At 47.5% G+C, this 24284-nt stretch overlaps 1 protein-coding gene across 3 annotated transcripts in view; it reads left to right on the top strand.

The window, feature by feature from the left end:
- The window catches only part of ece2b (endothelin converting enzyme 2b), a 36466-nt gene that overhangs the window by 8898 nt on the left and 3284 nt on the right, over positions 1 to 24284 (top strand). Inside the window, exons 2-19 of one of the 3 annotated variants that reach the window (XM_080888089.1) lie at positions 9081 to 9285; positions 9419 to 9505; positions 12089 to 12224; positions 12671 to 12886; positions 13054 to 13178; positions 14318 to 14464; positions 14694 to 14759; positions 14845 to 15033; positions 17906 to 18048; positions 18985 to 19099; positions 19904 to 20014; positions 20108 to 20206; positions 20470 to 20547; positions 21468 to 21571; positions 22684 to 22794; positions 23181 to 23248; positions 23709 to 23899; positions 23977 to 24072. In XM_080888089.1, the coding sequence (XP_080744215.1) occupies positions 9419 to 9505; positions 12089 to 12224; positions 12671 to 12886; positions 13054 to 13178; positions 14318 to 14464; positions 14694 to 14759; positions 14845 to 15033; positions 17906 to 18048; positions 18985 to 19099; positions 19904 to 20014; positions 20108 to 20206; positions 20470 to 20547; positions 21468 to 21571; positions 22684 to 22794; positions 23181 to 23248; positions 23709 to 23899; positions 23977 to 24072 (2082 nt within the window). In that variant the 5' untranslated portion in view covers positions 9081 to 9285. Of the gene's footprint in view, positions 1 to 452; positions 643 to 9080; positions 9286 to 9418; positions 9506 to 12088; positions 12225 to 12670; positions 12887 to 13053; positions 13179 to 14317; positions 14465 to 14693; positions 14760 to 14844; positions 15034 to 17905; positions 18049 to 18984; positions 19100 to 19903; positions 20015 to 20107; positions 20207 to 20469; positions 20548 to 21467; positions 21572 to 22683; positions 22795 to 23180; positions 23249 to 23708; positions 23900 to 23976; positions 24073 to 24284 lie in introns of all 3 variants that reach the window. The other 2 variants (XM_080888088.1, XM_080888087.1) reach the window with 2 other exon arrangements.

Below are 24284 nucleotides of genomic sequence, written 5' to 3'. Positions count from 1 at the left end.
GGGTGAGTTAGGCTCAGGGTGAGTTTGGCCCAGGGTGAGTTAGGCTCAGGGTGAGTTAGACTGAGGGTGAGTTAGGCTCAGGGTGAGTTAGTTTGGCCCGGGGTGAGTTAGGCTGAGGGTGAGTTAGGCTGAGGGTGAGTTAGGTTGAGGGTGAGTTAGACTGAGGGTGAGTTAGGCTCATGGTGAGTTAGTTTGGCCCAGGGTGAGTTAGTCTCAGGGTGAGTTAGTTTGGCCCAGGGTGAGTTAGGCTCAGGGTGAGTTAGGCTGAGGGTGAGTTTGGCCCAGGGTGAGTTAGGCTGAGGGTGAGTTAGACTGAGGGTGAGTTAGGCTCAGGGTGAGTTTGGCCCAGGGTGAGTTAGGCTCATGGTGAGTTAGACTGAGGGTGAGTTAGGCTCAGGGTATTACAGCTGAGTATTAGTGCTGTATGTGTGTAACACACATTCTTCACACAGGTGTCTGTGAGCCATCATCGGGTCAGGAAGTTCATGTCTTTCCTGCAGAGACACCGAGGACAGCATATCCCCCGCGGTGCTGCTATTTTAGGTCTGAGAGCACCAACGTGACCCGGAGTAATGAACTCGGGATCACCCTGGGCCGTCAGTGAGGCAGCCATGCACACTCACAGACACACCTGCAGCCCAGGTGAGCTGACATGCACGTGTCTGGGCTGTGCTTTGTGATGTGTGTGTAAGTGGGATTATAAGGCTAATTCAGAACAAAATCTCAGTCAGCGACTGTTCGGTGACCCTTAAATCAAAGATGGGGTATTTCTCGTTTATTTCGCTCGGGAATTCAGATTACTGTCTGGAAACTTTACCGGGATGGTCGACGATGGCGAGACTTGTTCCTCGGAGGGCGTCACCTTTAAAACCAAAGGGAAACATAAATACAGACAAGTTCATCCATCTGTTGGGAAATCAGGCAAAACGACACTTGCTCAGGTCTTCGTAGTTGTTCCCTGAAGGAAAGCTTGCAGCAGAACTGGAGGTCACGATGAGCGGCTGCTACCTGATGTAAGGGGAATGTTTTCACTCCTTTTCCTGGGATGTTGGTGCAGCGGTCTTCAGGCCTGATTTGTTCTGTTCTCTATTTGTTTTCTTGCCCTTCATCGTAGACGCTGTGACCCAAACTAAGAAGAAGATTGCAGCGTGAAGGTTTCCGTGATTTTCCTGCTCAGCGTCCCGAGCAGCGAGCTGATCCGGGACTACAGGGAGTGCTGACGTCCCCTGCGGTTTTAATCCCGTCTGAGCGAAGCTGCAGTTTTTAAAATGCTGTTTTCTTCTGACTCGGCAGACCTGCTGAAAGTCCCGCTTTAAAGCAGCCGGTGTTATTTCCATGGGAGGGGGTGTTGGCGCCCGCTCCCCTTCAGGAACAGTTTTTTTTCGCCGAGCTCTTCCTGAGCGCCGCTTAAAGGAACGCAAAATCCAATTAGAGAGCCCGTGAAAGGCTCTGCACAGACTCACCGTAATCATGTTTTCTTCACCCATCAGTAATTCAGCGACCGTTGCCGGTTTCTGTGGTTACACTGCGAACACGATTCACGGCACAAACAAAGGCCTGAGTCAGCGTTAAGCTGATAGCTCTGCTTTTACTCCGAAGACGAGGAGTGAAAGTGGCGGCGAATGGGCGTCCCCACCAGGCCGGGAATTCAAACGTCGCTTCTGACACCAGCCAGGTTTTTTTCTTTTTTTTGAAACTTCTGCCAGTGTCTGAACAGATTGGATCAAAGTCCCAGAGTGTGACCTTCACAGGCTCTTTGATGGCCTCTAACAGCTTTGTGAGCTGAGCTTCGATCTGCTGACACTGAGATGTTGCATTGATGTGCTGGTCGACACTGACAAACACTGATGAAGGTTGTCTTAGAACTAGGGCTGCCACAAACGATTATTCTGATAGTCGACTAGTCACCGATTAATTTTGCGATTAGTCACTAATCAGATCATCATCCATTGGACGTAAAACTACAGCTTATTGCACCAGCAGCATCTGCTCTTATATAACTATCATTAGCTTACAGCTTTAAGTCTTTAAGGTGCTAACTAAAAATAAAGACAAGATGATAGTTTATTAAAGTTTAATGAAGTTTGCAGATTGTTTCGGTGAAGTTTAATAAACTCCTTGCTATCTAAAATATAACAGGACACCGGAGTAAATTCTGGAGCATCTCACACTTCTGATAATCAGCTGTCTGCTTGACGTTTATTCAGCTGTGTAAAAACTATAACTTTAATCTCAGCCAAACAGATTTACTCAGGAACAAATAAAAGACTGAAAAAAGCCAAACAATAACATTTGTAAGTTCTCTAAGTGACTCATATATCATGTTTAACCTGAGTAGCGAAAGACGCGATTTGCCGGGAGTCCGTGTTCTCACGGCTCTAGTGAGCCTCGCCCCCGGCTAACTATCGAGCTAGTGACCTAGCCCCCGGCTAACTATCGAGCTAGTGGGTAACAGACGTCTCCGAAAACGTCGGAGCGCTTTTGAAAATATGCGGTGTCTTGATAAACTGAGCAGATATTTGAGGTTTACACAGCTACATTCTCGCCTGAAAATATGTTAAACGTTTATTTTGTGACCCAGAAAGAATAATAAGAGTAATATTAAAACTAACCAGCTGCTGCCATTGTTGGAAACTGAGCTGGGCTGCGCTATGAATTCTGGGACACAGCTTCTTCTTCTTCGGGGTTTAACGGCAGCTGGCATCCTTGTACATGCAGTGCTGCCATCTTCTGTTTCAGTCCGTTATTACACTCTTAAATCCTGCTACTTATTCCTGCGTCTTTTGGGATCTTACAAAGCTTCAAACGACGCGTCGACTATTAAATCAGTCGTCGACGATTTTGATGGTCGACGTAATCGTGACTAGTCGACTAATCGTGGCAGCCCTACTTAGAACCAACAAAGACTCCAACCATTCCTACACTCGCGCTTTTCCCAGGATTGATGAGAAGCATCGGCGCTGTAACAGCAGAATGTAGGCAGTGTAGCATCAGCCATGCTCTCCTGTGAGGTTTGGAAAGCAACAGCTGCTTAATTTTGCCAAGTTGACCGTTGCACTGCGTCATCAAGATGACGGATGAATGTGCTGCAACACTTAGATGGGTAAAAAGCGTCAAGCTGTCGGGGAGGGCTTTAGCAAAAGGACCGTAATTAAGTTTGTCTTTATTGAAACACTAAAAAATTCATTGGTCAGGTTCAGAATAAAGATTAAATACACGTGTGTCACAGTCTGGCAGAGGTAGACTGTATTTGTTGTGAAAACAGGACTCAAATGCAAACCGAAACAATGTGAAACGCCACGTGGATGAACAGAAAACGAGCAGTTTATTAAGGCTGGCAAAATAAATACAAACAAAGGGCATGGGTGAAACTAAACAATAACCGAAACTGGGGGAACTAAAACTAAAACATGAAAAAACCTTAAACCTGGCGTGGATACCTGGGGACGTGAACAGACAGACGACCTGACGAGGAATGACTGAAAACACACGGACCAAATCCACACAGGAGGATATCGAGGGAAATGCAAACAGCTGACACGCACGAACACAACAACGTCACAACGGGAGAGTAAAACTAAACACAGGAACACAGGACCTCTTCAAAATAAAACAGGAAACATAATGAGGGGGTTGGAAACACAAGGGGAAACTACCAAGCAAATGAACTTAGATAAGCTAATGGACGTAAACATAAACCATAAACATCAGAATTAATTAAAACTCAAAACGCTGAGTCAAAAGACCCAGGATCGTGACAACGTCACTAACGCTGACAGAGATGGCCCCGCCCCAGGAATCGAGGGAAACTGAGACGCATCAGCAGCTGAAGCTAAACATCCTTATTGCAGACTTGGATGCAAAAAAAATCTGATTGGCTGTTTTGGTCTCCAATCAGCTCGAAATGATGAAATGCAATATCCCAGAATGCATTTCGTCCAAAACTCTAACGAGGCAGTGGCGGAGGCTGAAGAAAGCATACGTATGCTTTCTTCAGCCTCCGCCACCTCCTCCCCCACCAAGAACTTCGTCTTCAGCCAGCATCGCCTCACTCAAAAGGCGATGGAAAAAGGTGCTTCGACTTTGAATTTTGACTTACGAAAGACCCTCTGGAAGTCAGGGTTCCACTATATTACTCTTTCTGGGTCACAAAATAAACTTTTAAGATGTTTTCATGTGAGAATGTTTCTGTGTAAACTTCAAATATCTGCTCGATTCATCAGGACATCACATATTTGCACAAGTGCTCTAACGTTTTCGGAGATGCCTGTTACCCAGCATCACCGTGTTTTTTTCTGTGGAACACGACAGCAAATACTAAACACACGAGTCTGCACGATCAGTGCGGACTCCTGAGACCACTGATGCTTTTTACAGGGCGGGTCTCGTTTTTCCAAGACTCTGTCTAGTCTTTATAGCATAACTACATTTTCCACGTGTACTAACACCTTGTAGAGGATATACAAATTCTATTTTCCAAAAGTAAAAGGACTTTCTACTAGTGTCTTAAGCTGGTAGAGGAGGAGGGATAATCTGGCTCCTCTGTTCCCCCCCTCGGGGAGGACTGATGCATTATGGTTATTCTGTTTGCATCGAGCATGATGCGTATCATCGGGTGGAAAACCAGTCCAGCTGGTTCTTTGTGCACTGATTCCGAGTTCATGGAAAACAAAACAGTATGAAAGACTCAAAGAGTCGCAGCTTCACCTGGAAGGAGACGCTTTGGAGCGCCGGAGTGATGCTAGCTTCCCTGAATTATTCCAGGCAAAGCTGTGGGATTTTGAGAAATGTTCAGATCATGAAGTCCAAACACAACCTCTGAGCCGGCGAGTCTGGATGCTCTGTCTTCTACATTAATGAGAAGAACTTTGACTTCTGTCTGTGAAGGTTTTCAGTCATCCAGGTCATCGTGGTCAAAGGAGCTTGCAAAGAAAAGCGCCTGGACTTCTTCTCGGATGAGAGGTGAAACGTCTTCAAGCAACTTAAAGAAGTCCAGACGCTTTTCTCTGCAAACTTCTGTGAAATCAAAGCGAGTGCTGGATCATCTCTGTAGGTTCCCAGTCATCCCAGTCATGGTCTGAAGTCTGACGTACTTAAAAAAAGAAACACCTGACTTCCTTTAAGTCTGACGTTTCAAAGTGAAGACGTCTCCTGCATGAGGTGAAATCCAGCTACACTTGAGAAGCCCAGAGTCTGTGATGGAGGACGGTGCAGAGCGTGAGCAGAGAGGGCAACGTGTCTGCACCAGAGATCAGATGCTTTTCACAGACTTTTTACAGCAGTTCAGACGATTCACATGAATCCAGATCCTTTCAAGAGTGTCCAAATACTTTTGGGCTCGCTGGTGTCCTCGGGCGTCTGCTTGGTTCTGAGTGATGAGCAGCGATGTACTGGCTACTGTCGCTCTTGGATGTGGAGTTTTTCAGGCCTGTCAGCAGCACCGAGATGAAGCTCGTGTTCAGGTGTTTGTACCTCAGGTCATGTGTTTGAGTACGGAGGCTGTGAGGGGACAAAAGAGCAGACTTCACATCCAGAACAGACAGACAGGCGTTATATAAGCTGCAGTGAACTCCATCCGAGCTGAATGGAGATGATTCACTGGCATTATTTAATTACACACACACACACACACACACACACACACACACACACACACACACACACACACACACACAATGACATCAACCTCTACAGAGAGATATAACACACACTCCTGTCTCCTGTCTCCTAGCAACCCACTCCCCCCTCTCTCCCCCTCTGTGTGCGTCATCAATTAAAGAGAACAGAGCCGGATGAGAGACACTGACAGAGAGTGAGACAGGGAGAGAGAGAGAGACAGCCCCCGAGTGGGTCCCGAGGAAGGAAACAGTTGGAAACCTTTGGTTTCCTGTAGGACAGCAGGACCGTGAGACCGCGGAGCCTCCGAGGACAGACCGGAAGACGCTCCCACCCTACGCTGACACTGAGACAGACCCGCTGCCGCGCCTCCTTTGTGACCTGCGGTGGGAGAAATCCATCCTCAGAAGCTGCTGGAGCTCGCCGCTCGCGTGGGGTCGGCTGTTTGAGGTCGACTCGGATAAGTGTCGGTGTGACGCACGTTTCCATGGTTACACTCACTCGGGCTCATGTGCGGGCCCACGCTTGTCTGAAGCCATCACACTCGCCAACATCTAGCTTTTAGGAAAGTCCCTCTTTGTGTTGTTTCTGATTGAACCGTCAAAGGTCAAAGGTCGTATCAGGGGGGGCTGGGGGGGCTGTTCCTTCAGGATACTTACAAAAGTTGCCTTTGATGTAAGCGTAGGCCACGTAAAAGCGTCTGTGTGAAACCACGAGACGTGTGCAACTGCAGGCCTGCACATTCAGGTGCGACCCGGTTGCAGCTGCAGACACGCCCCCTTGTCAGGTCTGCTCTTTAGGCCTCGCACTGAGCGGTTCTGCTGTCGGAGCTTTTGGCGAGCGGGCGGTGGATCCGTCCGAGACACTGAGGAACGCTGCAAGCTCGCACTGCAGTCACAGCGAAGCCCCGCTCGTTAATCTTCCCCTGCTTTCTGCTCCTTGACTCAAACGGGACATCGTTTCAAAATGAACTTCGTGTTTTATTTATTAAGACATGAAACCAGCGGCTGAGTCTATAAAGTCATCAGCAAAGAGTTCACTGAGCTCGGAGATCAGCTGGTGCAGAGCCTCGTTTGGCGTAGACGTCAGTACAGTCAGACTATGAAGGAGTCGCCCTCTACGAGCGCTCCAGTCGGTTGATGCTGAAACAGGACGGCGGCTCTGAGGTGTGTCGGCCCTCGGGGCCCCCACCAACCTGCTCAACATATGCTTCATTGCCCTGAAACATTCCTGTGATTCACAACAGTAAAGACACCCTGTAAAAACATCATATTTCACTGGAGGGTGACGAAAACCAAAGCGCTCAATGAAGTCAAACTACTCAAAAAGGAAAGAGTGCAGTGAAACCTTCAAACTTCAGCCCCCCCAGGGGCGGCCGCGCCCCCGCAGGCCTGAAGGGAAACATTTACTCAGCACAAACAACACGAAGCTCCACTTTGTGGGATTTCTTACAAAGTGCAGGGGGGTGAGGGTGGAGGAGGGGCGAGGGGGGCGTCTGCATAGTTTTGGTCAGAGTTCAGATCAGCTGTAAACTGTGGTTCAGACCATCATCATCATCATCCTCACGCCTTCAGCACAGCTTCACTGCTAACACGCTAACAGTTAGCACCGCACACGGTGGTTTCCATGGCGCCCATAAGCAGTATGTGAGCTGGTGTTGTGGTGAAAACGGAGCGCAGCTGTTTGAGTTTATGTCTCTGCCCTGGTCCGGGATCAGCGCTCGCGTCTCCCTGCAGGGTGGAGCGCCGTGCTGTTTGTGCTTCTGCCACACAATGAGCGAGGGGGTGGAGGTGCAGTCGGCGTGGGGGAGGAGGGAGAAGGGGGCCGAGGGTAAACAGAGGAAGTGCAGATTTATTTGATCACAGTTAACTGTCTCCTCATGCTGAGCCCCGCTCTGCTCTCAGTTTACTGCACGAGCTGCACGTTTCTCATATTTATTCATCTGTCGCTGCACAAACACAGAGTCCTTCGCAGGGACAGTCCACGCTCATCGCCAACGCCAGTCTGTGATGGTCTGAGAGCCGAGGACAGCAGCTGCCCGGCGGTGCTGGCTCTGCTTCGTCCTGTTTCTGGGTTCACGCTCCTCCACCTGGCTCCTTCTCCGTGATGGAGCAGTAGCCTGCACGTGTGGACAACACGTCGAGCTGCTGAGCGTGGATGTTTTAATGAAGGTGGCAGTTATCGGCCATGTCCCTGCGATTCCTCCGGGTTCTCTGATGAGTCTTTGTTTTCATTGAGGACCATTATTCTGAAATTGTTCCATCTCCATTTCAAAATCATCAGCTGTTGTCAGTGCTGCTACGCCTGCGGCCTGTTTTGGCCTCCACACCAACACCTTTGAGACACTTCAACATGAGCTGATATTTATTTGTGCAGCCCGACTCCTGACAGGCTCATGTAAACGCCACCAGATTTCGCCAGCTTCCAGTTTGGATTCAGGAGACAGACACTATCTCTACTTTCAAGATTAGGCTTCAAACTTTCCTTTTTGCTAAAGCATATAGTTAGGGCTGGACCAGGTGACCCTGAACCCTCCCTTAGTTATGCTGCAATAGACTTAGGCTGCCGGGGATTCCCATGATGCATTGAGTTTTTCCTTTCCAGTCACCTTTCTCACTCACTATGTGTTAACAGACCTCTCTGCATTGAATCATATCTGTTATTAACCTCTGTCTCTCTTCCACAGCATGTCTTTATCCTGTCTTCCTTCTCTCACCCCAACCAATCACAGCAGATGGCCCCGCCCCTCCCTGAGCCTGGTTCTGCCGGAGGTTTCTTCCTGTTAAAAGGGAGTTTTTCCTTCCCACTGTTGCCAAAGTGCTGCTCATAGGGGGTCATATGATTGTTGGGTTTTTCTCTGTATCTATGAAGCGCCTTGAGGCGACTTTTGTTGTGATTTGGCGCTATATAAATAAAATTGAATTGAATCAAAGCCCACTGATCAATAACCATGAGTCCCATTCACAGAGAGTTGGGGAAAGGCTGCAATCACAGCATTTGGTGACAGATGTACCCTTAGGCCCCCTCCTCGATTCAGAGATGGTCTTTCCCTCCTTTCACTCAGCGCTGCTGGTTTCAGGGCGAACAGATGAGCAGAATCAGCCTTTTGGGATTCATGTCTGTGAAGGTTCTCGGTCATCCAGGTCATCGTAGTCAAAGGAGATCGAAACTTCTTCAGTTCAGGACTGAAGAAGCTTCTCGGATGAGAGGCGAAACGTCTTCAAGCAACTTAAAGAAGTCCAGACGCTTTTCTTTAAAAGCTCCTTTGACTTTTGGGATTTCCTTACCTGGATGATTGAGCGTGCATCAGGACATCAGCTGTTTTTGTTCAGATTAAGTCAAATAAATCAGCCTTTTAGTGATCTTAGTGTAGAAACTGAGTTTACCTGTGGGTGTAGCGTTGACACGCGTGTGATTCACTGAGTCCCACCTGTTTTCTGTGTGTGCACCTGTTGGTTCAACAGGTTCCTCTTACATTTGTAATGAAAGCCATCCTTGAAACCCAAAGACAGGCTCCAGCGACAAACGTGTTCGTCACAGTTATCCTCGGTTCACGTCTGTGTGCAGCGTGACTGCAGGTCAGCTGTAACCCCACCCTGTCAGACCCAGCAGTGCTTCCTACGTCGATGCTGCAGCTGAGCCAGGCTGAGAGGCTCTGTTTTAATAAAGGTTGATGATCATTTGGCAGCGTTTCCAGAAGCTCTGCTCTGTGTTTCCGCCCCGCAGATTCAATTTTCTCGGCTGTTTTTCTTATGTATGCGTCAGGGTGCACGTCTCTGACTGCCTGCCTCTCTCTCCACAGATGTCCAGCTATAAGCGAGCAACCCTGGAGGAGGAGGAGGTGTCCGACGTGCCGGCTGAGGCGGCCTCGTCTCCTGACAGAGTGGAGGTCAGTGAACGCGGCAAACACGTCACATCTACAGGAAATTCATTTTATTTGTAAAGCTCAGATGCAGCGTCAGGTGCGTCACGGCGAGGTCGCGACCTCTCAGCCTTACAGAGAGCAGCTCTGAGCGACAGTGGAAACCACTTTAAGCCTTTTAACTGGTCCCAGGTGAAGTCCCAGACCCAGTGGCATCAACCCCCTGCATGCAGGCCTTTGCGGGGTCAGACTGAAAACCCAACAGGGGCCCCGCAGTGTGAGTCCACCACCAACAAAGAGAGGAGCAGCAGGAGGTCTGGAGCTCCGCCACCAAGGCTGCTGGGGAACATTTTGGCAGCGAGGGGAGGACAGAGCGTTCAGACACAAACTTCTGGCCCCACGTCTGCAACCTCTTAATCCATCAGGCCTGTGCTGCACCGCGCAGGCTTCCAGTTACGTCACAGCGCAACCACGCACTAAACAAGCAGGATGTCTGAAATCACAGAACTGTTCAGGAGAACTGCTGCAAACATGAAAACCCAGCGTCTCAGACGAAAGCTGAGTATCAGTGTGAAGCAGCTCTCAGGCAGCTCTGTGACGTTCTCCAGGAACGGTTCTCCAGGAACGGTTCTCCAGGCTTCCTGAAGGACATTCAAAGCTGTTCTTTGCATGTTTCTGCGTTTGTTCTGTGCTCTGTCAGGATGATCCCACACGGCTTCAGTGGTGCTGAGGTCCACCATCATGTGCTGGGCAGCATTTCCATCACCATGAAGCTGGTCCTCTGCTAACCAGACACAGCCCAGGCTCATCTGCTGAGGTCACACAGGTCAGAGTTCATGTTGCTGTGAAAATGGTCAGGCACGAGGACGGGACTGCGAATGAGTGAAAAACATCTGACGAGTACTTTTTCAGCGAGCCAGAGAAGAACCTACAGGAGAGTCTGACTACTGGCAAGCAAACGATTCAAGACTTCTGCACACGCTGAGCACTTATAAATCAGTTTAAAATGAGGATGTGTTAGAAGGTGGAGACGGTGCGGCCTCATCGTCCGTCACTATCAGGACCTTAATTACTGTGGATGTGAATTTATTTTCGGCTGACATTTCGTCGTCATTACACTGTTTCAGCGCTACTGGCTCTGATAGCTCTCTGATATTGAATGAGAAGAAATCGTGCTGCTCCACAGCCATGCTTCACGGGCCAGTTTGCTGACACTCTTGCCGCCTTTCTTTCTGGCACTGTTAGCAACTTAGGTGTTCTCTTTGACAGCTCCTTTAAGTTTGACAGCAACTATCCTCTGTAGCTAAATCTAGTTTCTACCAACTGCATCAAATCTCCAAGGCCAAGCACTACATACCAGAGAAGGACCTCGAGAAACTTCTGTGACCTCTAGATTAGACGACTGTAATCCCGTTACTTTGGTCTCCGCCCTTCTTATAGATCGCAGCTTGTCCACAACACTGCCGGACGCCTTCTGACTGGAACCACAAGGTTTGCCTCTGTCAGCCCAGTCCTTGCTCACCTGCACTGCCTCCCTGTCAAATACCGAATTGAGTTTGAAATTCTGTGGCTTACCTTTAAAATCATAAACAATACTGCGCCGTGCTACCTCACTGAACTCCCTCCATATACCCCTGGCAGAGCCCTAAGGTCATCAGGACAGTTACTCTCGGTTCAGCCTGGATCCTGGTAAAGACCAGAGGTGCTTTTGCCCGGCAGCCTCGAGCCTCCGGAACAATCTTCCTGCTGTTCGCGCCTCTGACTCCGTCTACTCATTTAAATCTCAGTTAGAAACTCACCTGTTTGACTGAGCGTTTTCAGTTCGTTAGTGCACTTCCCCCATGTTTCACCCTCATGTTACTTATCTTCTACTAATGTCCCACTGCATTTACCTTATATTTATGAATACCCTGTAATTTTATCTTCTAAACGAATGTTTTACTTCTTATTTTGTCTGTACCTTTGGTTTTAAATGTGCTATAGAAATAAAGCTGTATTGTATGTAACCAAGAGGTTACACAATAATTAAAAAATAGCAAATAAATCACAGAGTGCATCAAACTATTTGGGGCATGAAACGGGAAACAGACTCTGCGTTTGTGGACATTTGATCTGCAGCCTTGGTTTGTGTCTTGATGCATTCTCAATCATCCAGGTGAGTAATTACACGATGTGAACCAGCCTGAGGTCAGGCTGACCTGCTCCGTGTGCTCGAGCAGCCGCTAGGACACGCTGCAGCTCTCTGATTACTGTGCTGCGCTTCCACAGCAGCACAAAGAAAACACTTTCAGTACTTGAAGCTTCTGAAGTTGAAGGTGCTGAAGTGAACTTCATAGCAGCTCCAGTACGATCCTACAGGTGGCGTCGCTCATCCCTGTGTCCACATACATCCATGTATAATCCCAGTAAATGGTAAACAGACTTTTTCCTGATGCGTGCATTGCATTGTGGGACATTATCCCGACACTGTGACATGCACACCTTGTGGTCAGCGCTCTAACTTCACCACAGCTCATCGAGATTTGAAGACAGTTTTCCTAAATGTGGATTTGAGCTTAAATATGACCATTACCTGGATCATGGATGGATGACACCGTCTTTGTGTCTCAGGTGGGCTTCAGGAAGGGTGGTGTGGACATCCTGGGGAGGAGGACTCAGCTGGAGGTCCTGCTCTCAGTCCTGCTGCTGGCCGCCCTCCTGGCTCTACTGGCCTGCCTGGTGGTCCTGGGACTCGGCTTCAGCTCAGGTGATGGATCCCTCCTTCACTCCTCTACCTCCTTTTTCCTATAGTTCTTGCCTCCTTTCCTTCCCTCTTTCGGTGACCGTCTCTTTCGGTTCTTGCTTCCTTGGTGTTGGCTTCTGTTGCTGCTCCTCCTTAACCTTCACACCTTTGCCTTTCCATCTCTACGTCCTCCTTTCCTTCCCGATGCCCTTCTGTCCACCTCAGCCTTTCCTTTTTTCCTGTCTCCGCCTTTCCTCTCTTTCCTCCTCACCCGCGTTATGGATCGTCCCCATGCCTCCTCCTTTCTTTTGTTTCTTTGTCTCCATCTCTTTGCTTTTCCATTCTCCTTCCTTTCTGTATCTTTATCTTTTCTGCCTCCATAATAACCTTCATGACGTCCTCCCGTCCTCTCATAATTACAACTCTTTTCTTTGACCTTGACTTTTTTTCTCACCCATGATGCTCTGCAGACAGTGGGCGTGGCCTGTGCCTGTCGGAGGCCTGTGTCACTGTGGCCAGTCAGATCGTGGAGGCGATGGACCGCAGCGCCGACCCCTGCCAGGACTTCTACCAGTTTGCCTGCGGAGGCTGGATGAGGAAGAACCCACTGCCTGACGGACGCTCGCGCTGGTCCACCTTCAACAGCATCTGGGAGCAGAACCAGGCGCTGCTCAAACACCTGCTGGGTACGCCGGCGGGCGGAGAGATGCGTGCAGAGATCATTAACTAGCTAATGGTCTCGCTGCTGGCTTCACCCTGTTAACACTGTGAAACTTTACTGTTAAAGACGAGCACACGGCCAGCTTTCTAAACGCGGACTTTTTAGTTTACAAAGTTTGTTTTCGTTCTTTAGAGAACGGGACGTTTAATGGCAGCAGTGAAGCAGAGAGGAAGACTCAGTCCTACTACCTGTCCTGCCTCAACACCCAGAGGATCGAAGAGCTCGGAGCTCAGCCTCTCATAGACCTCATCACCAAGGTACAGCCGGTCACCATGGCAACCGCATCACTCAGGCAAATTTGCTCCAAGTGTTTAAGGTTGGAGACAGAAGTGAGTTTGGAGGGTTTTTGTCCTGCAGAATGAAACGCAGGAGAAACGAGAGACTAACGAGGAAACATTATTGTTTTCATCTCTTTACTGTAAAATGACCCTCAGGATCTTTGTGGTTGGTGGTGAAAATCCTTTTTCATTCATACAATACTGAGGATATTTTGTATGTTATCATAACAAATTACCACAACGGTTTAATTTTGTGTTGTGACCACAGTCAAGCTGCTTAATCAAATGATCCCAAAGTAAAGGACGTGGAGCGAAGTCCACACTCGGGAACGTTGTTGTTCCATTTATTGCACATTCATCGTTGTAGCTCAGAAGCTTCCCAAATCAAAACAAAGCACAGAAATCTGCACGATTCAACACAAAGTAAAAGCAAACGTGTTATTCCATCGAAACTTCATGAACACTATAAACATGATTGTTGGACCAATCAGCGTGTTCTCGCTCTGCTACGACTTCAAACTTCCTGTTTGATCAGTTACAATAAAATTTATTATTATAAAATAATAGAACTGCAGGTATTACAGTAGTTTCACCTGGACCCTTTATCACAGGACTGTAGCAGCATCTTTGTGTTAAACTTTGTAATATTTGTTTAAAATCTTTAGTTGGTTTTATTCCAGTTTTTTTTAAAAATCATTTCTTTTAAGCTTTTATTTTGAAGTAATCCTGTGCTTCCTTCCTGTGGGATGTTTCCTAATTGGAGTAAAATGAATCCTGGATGGAAACTTTATATGTAGCAAAATCAATAATAAAGTATCATCAGCGTACAGGGTTAGGATTCAGTCTGTAAACACACGGAAGTGATAACGTCAGTGTTACGTTTTATTTATACGCTTTCATTTGTTTTTCCACTGTCACCGAGTCCAGCTCAAAGAGGGAGCACCTGATAGTTGGGTTTCCTTTGCTGTCATCGCTTTATCATCTACAGCACGTGGAACTTTAGGTTTGCCATCACTATACTTACAGGAAATGGGATTTTGGATGACAGTGTTCTGTTTAGCATCCGTGGATTTCCACGTTTCTGCTTTGTTATTCCAGTAAATGTGAACTGTGTGCAGATTGGAGGCTGGAACATGACGGGCCCCTGGGACAAAGACAACTTCATGGATGTTCTGAAGGTGGTCTCCGGTCCGTACCGAGGTCAGCCGTTCTTCAGCGTCGGAGTCAGCGCCGATCCCAAAAACTCCAACAGCAACGTCATTCAGGTGAAACAGAAACACCTGGTGACACATTCAGCCGATGAGCCACTGAATGAACATCTGTCTCAGTTTCCTCTTTAACTTAAACTATTTAATACTATTTCATACTAGAATACTTATGCTTCAAGCTTCTGCAGACGTGTTTGCTTTTTGTATTTGTCTGCGACAGCAGAAAGAGAAGCTTTCAAATGACTTCTGTGCTGTCACAGAGTCACCGTGTCGATCTCTTCTGCAGGTGGACCAATCAGGGCTCTTTCTGCCATCCAGGGACTATTACCTTAACAAGACAGCCAATGAGAAGGTAAGAATGCCTGGAGCGGTGTACCTCTTCCAGTGACATGCTGACTTTATTGAAGCTTAAATAGAATAAACCTGACTTCTTCCAGGTGTTGGTGGCGTACCTGGACTACATGGTGGAGCTGGGGATGCTGCTGGGGGGCGAGAGGAGCTCCACTCAGGCTCAGATGCAGCAGATTATGGACTTTGAGACAGGGCTTGCCAACATCACCGTCCCACAGGACCAGCGGCGAGACGAAGAGAAGATCTACCACAAGGTCACCATCGCGGAGCTGCAGGTGAGGCTGGCGTCCTGATTGGTTTCTGTGTCTGGTTACATCACAGGCCACTGTTACTGAAGGAACCTAGTGATGTTTGGCAAACATCTGAAAGACGTGAGGGTTCAGAGCCTCTCCTCCCACATTCTAGGTTGTTTCCTCTGAGGCTGGACAGGAAGTGAATCTTCACCTGTGTCCATCTGGCTCGTCACCGTTTCTGTTTTGAGCCGAGAGCTGTCGTCGTTTGAGTCACGAGGTCTGAGTCTACGTAGAGTCGCAGATGTGAACGGAGGCTTCACTTTGTATTGTGTTTGATTCGCTGTCATGTTGTGAAACGGCGTCACATGTGCAGAATTCACTGTCAGAAAAATGTTTGCTGGAAATATTCAAAAAGTCACCGAAAGTCAAAGAGCTTCAGAGACGCGTCGAGCAGACGCAGCCTGACAGAATCAACATGAAAGCAGTTGGACAAAAGGTCAGAGGTCACGGGTGGTGGCTGTCAGGGGTGATGGAGACAAACGGACGGCCAATGTTCATCGGTCTTTATCAGCGTGACGCTTGTGTGCGTCCTCTTTCCTGCTGCTAACTGGGTTTGGGTTCATTTCTCTGATCTCAGGTCAGATTACAGCGTTTGTTCTGCAGCGCTCAGACCGTGCGTTTGTGTTTTCTCCTCGCGTTCCTCTGACGCGTCCTCCTGCCATCTTCGCGGTGGCCACAGTAATTCAGCAGATGTGTTTCATCGTCGGCGTTGTGGCTCTGATGTCGTGGCGGCGCAGCCTGTCTGCTGCAGCTCTCTGTCCTCCAGGGCTGCAGATGCTTCAGGGGTCCCCATGGCTACCGTTGCCATGAGTCGTTGCTATGTGACTGCACCTCTGAGAGAGGGAGGGAGGTTAGATAACAGGTTATTATATAAACATGGTTGATGTGAAGATGGAGGAGACCTCAGCAGTCTGGACTCTTCCTCCTCACATTCATTTTAATTCTTTTATTTATTGTTTCAGATGCTTTGATTTTGCTTATTGAAGCATCTAAATTTATATTTTTTGCACATTTTTTAATAGTTCTGTGAAAATGAGACTCCCGAGAAGCTGATATATTTCCTGCAGAACAAAGGAACAAACTCTGCAGGCTGTACAGTACTGTGCAAAAGTCTTGAGTCAATGTAAATAGGCAGAGTGATTTATTGAAACATGAAATATAGCACATGAGACAAAAACAGAGTTTGTGCATTTCTAATGAGCTGAAACTGAACGTTTGGTGTGAGCAGCTCTCTGTGACCATCTTCAGTTCTCCAGGTTTCTTCTTTGGATGTTTCTGCCTTCTGTTCCCTGTCAGGATGAGCCCACACTGCTTCAGTGATGCTGAGGTCCGGCTCTGGGCAGGCCCATCCCTGACCCACAGAAATGAAGCTGCAGCCAATCAGAAGCTTTCCTGTATTCGTGATGGCACTTTTCTCAGTTCATAAGTCATTGTTTTTAACAAAGATCTCCAACACCACCGACTGACACGCAGCCCAAACCACGACTGAGCCTCCTCCGTGTTTCACAGACTCTGTGTACTCAGTGAGTGTGCACAGGCCTGGCTGCTGCGTGTAGGTAACACAGGAAAGAAGGTGAAACTGCTGATTTGTGATCTGTTTATGTCAGAGATGCATCCGTGTTCCGCCCATGCATTGCAGTATTGTGGGGGTCTAGAGGCCCACTGCTCTGCTGTAGCAGGGTGAAAGGCGGGGTACACCTGGCCCCGTCCTCAGCCCGTTGCACAGTAACGCAGACGCAGAAACCTGTTGGTGTCCACGCCTACGGCCAGTGTGGGAATGTCACGTAGCCTCACACAGGACGGACAAACCCAATGACCTCAGCCGGCTGGTGGATTCAGACCCTGGACCCTGTTGCTGTGAGGACCGCTGCTCCGCTGTACACAACCCTATGGTGAAGTCATGTTGTTTAGGGCTGTGGAAACTTTACATGGGCTTTGCTGATCGGAGAGCAAAACGTGTCAAAGCTGTGAGCTGCTGCTTTCTGTGCCATTGTCTTAAAAAAGCCTCCACTCATTCACTGTGGTGTGTTTCCTCCCCGCAGAGTCTCCACACTTCAGTTTTTGACTTTCTGACTGTTTGAAGCTGAAGCAAAGCAGACAGCAGGGATTAGCTTTCCATCTCTGCATCTCCCCCCCGGGTGGTGCAGTCTGCTCCCACACTGAGGATTACTGCTGACAGGCAGGCAGCCCTGTTAAAAGCCCCACTGCTCTTTCTCACAGACAAACAGGAGCTGCTAAGTTTGAGATGCGCATGAAGTCAGAGCCACTTTGCCTGTTCGCGAGTCAGTATTTGTGGAACGTGACTCCAAATTATTTGTGCAAAATTCGCCTGTTTTTCATACCGCAAATTTAAAATATTCGCTAATTTTTTAGATTTTATTTTTGCGACTAAGTAGTAAGTTGTAAATCGAAATGGTATTGTTTGGGGTGTTTGGGGTGGTAGCTTGGGTTATACCTGGTCTCTAACCCCGGCAAACACAGAGGGCTCGAGTGTAAGGCCTTTATATGCAGAGCAAACTGACAGTGTATCTACACCGTGTGCAAGCAATCACACACGTGTACATACGTGTGAATGCAGATGTGCCTGCTGGTCTGTCAGACTCTTTAAACACACTCTGATGTCTCTGCTCGCTCTTCGTGGTTATGTTTTTTTATTCTTTCTGGACGTTAGCGTCTCCTCTGGGATTCTCTGTTTTACTTCCCTCCTTTGTTCTTTTCCCAACACTGTTATCCTCCTGACTGGCTTCACCTCCTTGTCCTTCTTCAGATGCTCCTTTGTCTCATTTTCCCCGTTGATTGGTTCATTGCTGGGGTCAGTTTTATTGTGATGTGATGTGTGTCTCTGCCTTTCCAGCTGCTGGCTCCAGCCATCGACTGGTTGGACTACTTGTCGTCCTCTCTGTCTCCTCTGGAGCTAAACGACACCGAACCTGTCGTCCTGTATGCCAAAGAGTACCTGCAGCAGGTGTCGGAGCTCATCAACAAGACAGACCGCAGGTCAGCCGCTATCCACTGCCCCACCCCCACAGCGGTAACACACAGGTCTTATTGACATGAATTGTCAGACTGTGCTGCTCTCATGAATGAAGTGCAGGTTTGAGCAGCTCCGTGACTCTCACTCAGAGTGAGACTCACATCACAGACACAATTAATCATTAACCAGCCAAATTTTTGTCAGGTAAATGCATTAAAAACCTTCACCGTCTAAAGCTTAAATAGGTGAACAACAAAACAGTAGTTAAGTTGTGTGAAGTATACCCACCGCTGTGAAGCCGGACATTTGAGCACAGGTGTCTGTGGGGACTGACCCACTGCTGCAGCCTGAGAAGTGAGAGGGTTAACTTAAGAAATATGCACAGATAAAAAAGCCAAATCACACTCCAGCTAAAGATGCGGAGCTTAGTAACTGTGAAACAGAAACTAGGATGAGTACGATTTCTAAAGGAATAACTTCTCGAGTTCATTTTTAAAGAATGAACATCAAAAAATAATCAAACACTTATGTCTGTGTTTACGTGCATCTGGTAACACTCCTGTCAGCCCAAACACTATAAGCAGAACAACACTGACTGCTGAGTTCTGAAAGTTCTAAATTAAACCTGTACAAACTTCTTATTCACCAACATGTCCCACAGTGACGTAGTCCCTGGCATCCATCCTTCCCTGCTTGCTCTGCCCTGCTTGCTCTGCCCTGCTTGCCCTGCCCTGCTTATCCTACCTCTGCTTGCCCTGCCCTGCTTATCCTACCTCTGCTTGCCCTGCCCTGCTTGCTCTTCCCCTGCTTCCCTGCCCTACCCCTGCTTGCCCTTCCCTGTTTGCCCTACCCCTGCTTCTCATGCCCTGCTTGCCCAGCCCTGCCCTGCTTGCTCTGCTCTTGCCCTGCTTATTAAATCTGCCTGGTTGGTGTGTAATGAGAAGTGTGTGTGTCTCCAGTCTGCTGAACAACTACATGATGTGGACATTGGTTCAGAAGAGTGTCGCCAGTCTGGACCAACGCTTCGAGAATGCTCAGGACAAACTGCTGGAGAGTCTTTATGGGACCAAGAAGGTACAGAAGCTTGAAATACTACTGCCACTGCTGCTGATACACTCATTAGTGTTACTACTGCTGCAACTGGTAATCCTGCTAATGGACCAATGTGTGTTTGGGTTATTGTGTTTCTGACTGGGACTAACGCTTTCTTTTTCAACTCCTTAAACTGATGGTGCATTCAGCTGGTGTCAGAATAACTGGAGTTGTAAGTTGTAATATGGTGTTTGGGTTCCAACCAGTCGGTGCCCTTCAAGTAGAGTGACCTCAGTTAGCTAGAATATTGTTTATTTCAAGGAATGCTTAAAACAACCTGGAAACAGCGATCAGTGTGTTGTTTAAACATTCTGACATTCTGATAAAATACTGTGCATCGTGTTTAAAATTCATGTTGTTTTAATAACAACTTAGACACACACGAACACAATAAACTCAGAGCTGGTCTGATCATTACTAAGGTCATGTCTGAAACCATTCACTCATCCTGTGGGATACAGTTTTGTTTGTTTTTTTACAGTTTTTTTACTCACTGTTTTTTACTGGAAAGTACTTGGTCAGCCATGTTGTTTTTAAAGTACTCTATAAATAAAGTTGGATTGAATTGGTTAGCTCACGCTTAGTTTCATGTGTTATGCCAAGGAAGGAAGTGATACCTTAGTTAGAGCCAACTGGTTCAATCATTCAGGACTGGTTTCAACAAGCAGCTGCTTCTTTATGCTAATACCAATCTGTAGCAGGTTAACTGCTTCTAACTGGTTGTAGACTCACCTGCTCTGGTCTAACTGGGCCTAGGAGTTTGTAACTGCATGTGTTTTATCGTAGTCCTGTACGCCGCGCTGGCAGACCTGCATTGGGAACACTGACGACACCCTGGGCTTTGCGCTGGGAGCGCTGTTCGTCAAGGCAACTTTTGACAAACAAAGCAAAGAGATTGTGAGTCACTGAGCCGGCCCTGCCTTCGGAAACTTCGTCATGAGGTCAGATTGAGGTCTGGTTAGTTTGAGCTCACTCGCTCATCTCTTACAGGCTGAAAAGATGATCAACGCCATCCGGTCAGCGTTCAAAGAAGCGCTAGACCAACTCAGCTGGATGGACGACCAGACGAGACAGGCTGCAAAGGACAAGGTCCACACAGACACACAAACACAGTGCATACGCAACTTAAAGTTTGTACCCTTGGGGTTTTGAAATGTAGGAGACAGAAAATGTTGGTGGTGGTTAGGTTTACAGACGGGTTAGGCTACCTTAGTTGAGCTTAAAGTGCCCGGTATCCCATAATATAACAGTTTCACTGTAAATAATATCAACAGCACCAGGAAAAGAGGCAGAAAAAGGCTGATAACTAGGAAAAGGGTTAAAGACTGATTTGTCTGTGTGCTCCTTGTTAGGCAGATGCAATCTATGACATGATCGGCTTCCCAGAATTCATCCTGGACTCCAAGGAGTTGGACGATGTTTATGACGGGGTGAGTGAACACTGCTAAACATCGCTCGGTCCTCTGCAAACCAACCGAAGTAAGTGATGGTGGCTATCCCGCCCTGGCTCCCAGAGAGCCAATCAACAGCCAGACCAGGAAACACGAGACGTCACAGGGCTTTGAAGTGGCAGCACCAAGAAGTGCTCCAAGAAAGACGACTGGTGGTAATCAGTCGTCTGCACAGCACACACTGAGGGAACACTGTGAAAGCCGTCCTAAATCCGATTTAGGACATTTGCAATTAAATGTTTCCTGCAGACTCTGAATGTCAGACTCTAGATCAGGGGTGCTCAATACGTCGATCGCGATCGACCAGTCGATCGCAAAGGTAGTATTGGTAGATCGCATGGCATTAAAAAAATAGATGCCAGCCTATCATCCATCCCGTCACTTGATTGATACAGGGAAGCCAGTCAGATGACAGCAGATTTTTTCTGACGCTTAGGTCGCTGCGCATGCGCAAACAGCGGCGCGAAGTGTAGTAAAACTGACAAGCTAGTCAGCGAGTTAACTCCAATTTTTAGCTCTCGGTTTTTTCTCTTAAACCTGGCCGTCAGCAGCTACTGTCCGGACTATGCATCCCTGGCTGATTCAATTCAGTGCAAGTCATCAGAGTAAACTCAGGTAATGACAAAAAATTTACATAGTTAATTGTGTTGTGAAATATTGGATATTGCGGTTATGCATGTATATACATTGTAGATATAAAGAATCCTCAATATATTTATAAATAAGTATATGTTTTGGATTTTTGTAGTGGGTAGATCATTTTGACTTGGTCATTTTATAAGTAGCTCACATGCGGAAAAAGTGTGAGCACCCCTGCTCTAGATTCACGTTTGGGTGGTGCTGTGCTGCCCCCTGCTGGTCAACTTAATGTAATCTAACAGCTTGGTTCTGTATTTCAGTATGAAGTGTCAGATGACAGCTTCTTCCAGAACATGTTGAACTTCTACAACTTCTCCTCTCGAGTGATGGCCGACCAGCTGAGGAAGACTCCCAACAAAGACCAGTAATGCACACGTGCATCAGTGCACACAGAGGTCACTAATACACGCCGACATCAGGAGGCGCAGCTACACAAATATACAGGCGCACACGTCCTCAGGGGTCGTACTCACAGTGTAACGCAGTGTAACCATCAGTTTACATTATTTATATTATTTATTTTTTATATTATTTTACCAATTTAAACCTACACATCAAAGACTTTTAGTTAACAAAATGACAGGACAAGAGCTCGCATTAAAAACAGGGGCTGATGGAGGATTTTCACTATTTTATTTATGAGCTCAGAGGTAACTGTGCACTCAGTCTGTGGAGCTGATTATGAGACTTAAGTCACAGTTTAGTTTCTCATGTGCAGGTTTGGGAAAATGAATTGGCCGGCCCCGGTAAAGGTCAGAGGTCAGGTCTCAGAGAGAGCACACCTGTGGTTTAAACCTGACTTATTTGTAATGTGAGGTTTTAAACTGAAACAAATGCATTTCTCCCGTCGGAGTCTCGTATGAATGGTGTTACAGGAGCGCTGAAGATAAACATGAGGTTTCCCGGTCAGGGACAGTCCTCCAGGTGACACCGAGCTGACTCTGACTGGTACTGAACTACGCTGATGCTTCCGTCAATGTGTTAAACCGCGGCTGTAGGCGGGCTGTGTAAAATACCAGCTTATTCAGTATATTTGTATCATCTGTGTTTGGTACAATTCGTCGTTGATGACGAGATATCCCAGGACCAAACAGGATCGATGTACATGAGGCTGACATTGCTCCTGTTGGCGCTGATTTTTGCAAAGGGGAGAAGTTATCTTTGTAGTTGAGCGCAGAGCTAATCCTGTCATCAGATGGACTGATCATAAGGCCCACACTGTTTTGAGCATATGTGCAGAGTCGTAGTGGTTTTTATAGATCTACCAACAGATTAGCTGGTGTTTGTGCTGGAAGAGCAGCTCTGGTTCACATCACAGCTGGTCAGTAACTCGTCTTTGCTGACACTTTGCAAATACGATCCCTGAACATTTATACGGTATGGCTGGACCGCAGATTAACTCCTCTCCCTCCCCTTCCTTTCTCTCTTCCTCTCCTCCTCCTCCCAATCCTTTCCTTGTTTCCTGTCCTCCTCCAGATGGAGTATGACTCCTCCTACAGTTAATGCCTACTACATGCCCACTAAGAACGGCATCGTCTTCCCTGCTGGGATCCTGCAAGCTCCCTTCTACGCCCACGACCACCCCAAGTCTGTTTACCTCAGTATCTACCTGTCCATGCGTCTGCCTGTCTGTCTTTACATGTTCTTTTCTTCAGCTTTCACACTCTTCAGGATGCTGTTTGCTCTTATTGTTGTTGTAATGAGCTCTGCTGACTGTAGGGGGCGCTGGCAGGACTTTAGACTTTCAGTTTGTGGGTGTGGCTTAAATCATCACTGAGTTTGGGCATAAAGTTCTGATTAAGTGCTGATCCGGTCATCCGCACCATGTGTGTGTGTGTACTGTAAATATATAAAAATACTAATTATAAACTTTATAAAACGTGTTTTTTATAAAGAGCTTCCAGACCAATCGCAGCTGTTTCTGGACTCGGTGTGTGGGTAACGTTTTGACTGCTGTGTGTTTGTGTTTTCAGGGCACTGAACTTTGGTGGCATTGGGGTGGTGATGGGCCACGAGCTCACGCATGCCTTTGATGATCAGGGTGAGTTTCACTCCAGGTCATATTTGATTCACTGCACTCAGTGTGGGCGTGGCCTGTGTTTATTCTGAATTGGGGTGATTATTAACGGACGGCTGCAGTCCTGGCGGCCGACTGTCGTTCCTGTTGTGCGGCTTTGAAGTCTGATTGAAGTCGGCTGCCCGGGGCGCACATGCAGCTGACGTGTTGTGATGTAAATTCAGATTTGTCCACGTGGTCTTAAAAACAGGCAGGCGTGGGGGCGGACCCTCAGTAATTCCATAATTTACCTCAAAATGAACTAAACAAACCTAATGAGCTGGAACTAAATCATGTTTAACGGGAGCTTAAAACAGGCTCAGGCTCCAAACTGCCACAAAAACAGGAGCATGAAACATTAAACAATTGGAGAACCACAGATGGTAATCCTGATTACCTCAGGAAAGTACCAACACAGCTGCAATGTGGTCCTTGTGTCCATCAGGTCGTGAGTATGATAAAGAAGGAAACTTGAGGCCATGGTGGCAGAACTCGTCCGTGGAGGCGTTTCGCCAGCGGACCGAGTGTATGGTGGATCAGTACGGCCGCTACACCGTCAACGGAGAACACATCAACGGAAAACAGACACTCGGAGAAAACATCGCCGACAATGGGGGGCTAAAGGCCGCGTATCACGTGAGTAGGAACACAAACCGCTGCAGCAACAGGTCAACACCTCCCACTAACCCGCGTGTTGATGTTTTCCTCCTAAGGCCTATCGGTCATGGATCCAGGGAAACGGAGATGAGAAAAGACTTCCTGCTGTCAACCTGACCAATGACCAGCTTTTCTTCGTTGGATTTGCCCAGGTGAGACGCTGCAGACAAACAACGAAGCTCAGCTATTTGCTTTTTTCAGTTACAGATCTAGACCGCCAAACCTAAATGGGATTAGTTCATTCAACTCAGAAAATGTCAAACGCCATCCGTTTCCTGTTACCACTGGTGTCCCCCAGGGATCTGTCCTCGAACCTCTTATAATAGTCATCTACTTCCTGTTGCTCAAAGGAAGTAGATGATTG

This window comes from Rhamphochromis sp. 'chilingali', assembly GCF_963969265.1.
Source record: "Rhamphochromis sp. 'chilingali' genome assembly, chromosome: 8".
In the NCBI taxonomy this organism is placed as follows: domain Eukaryota; kingdom Metazoa; phylum Chordata; class Actinopteri; order Cichliformes; family Cichlidae; genus Rhamphochromis; species Rhamphochromis sp. 'chilingali'.
This window is presented reverse-complemented; position numbering and strand designations above follow the sequence as displayed.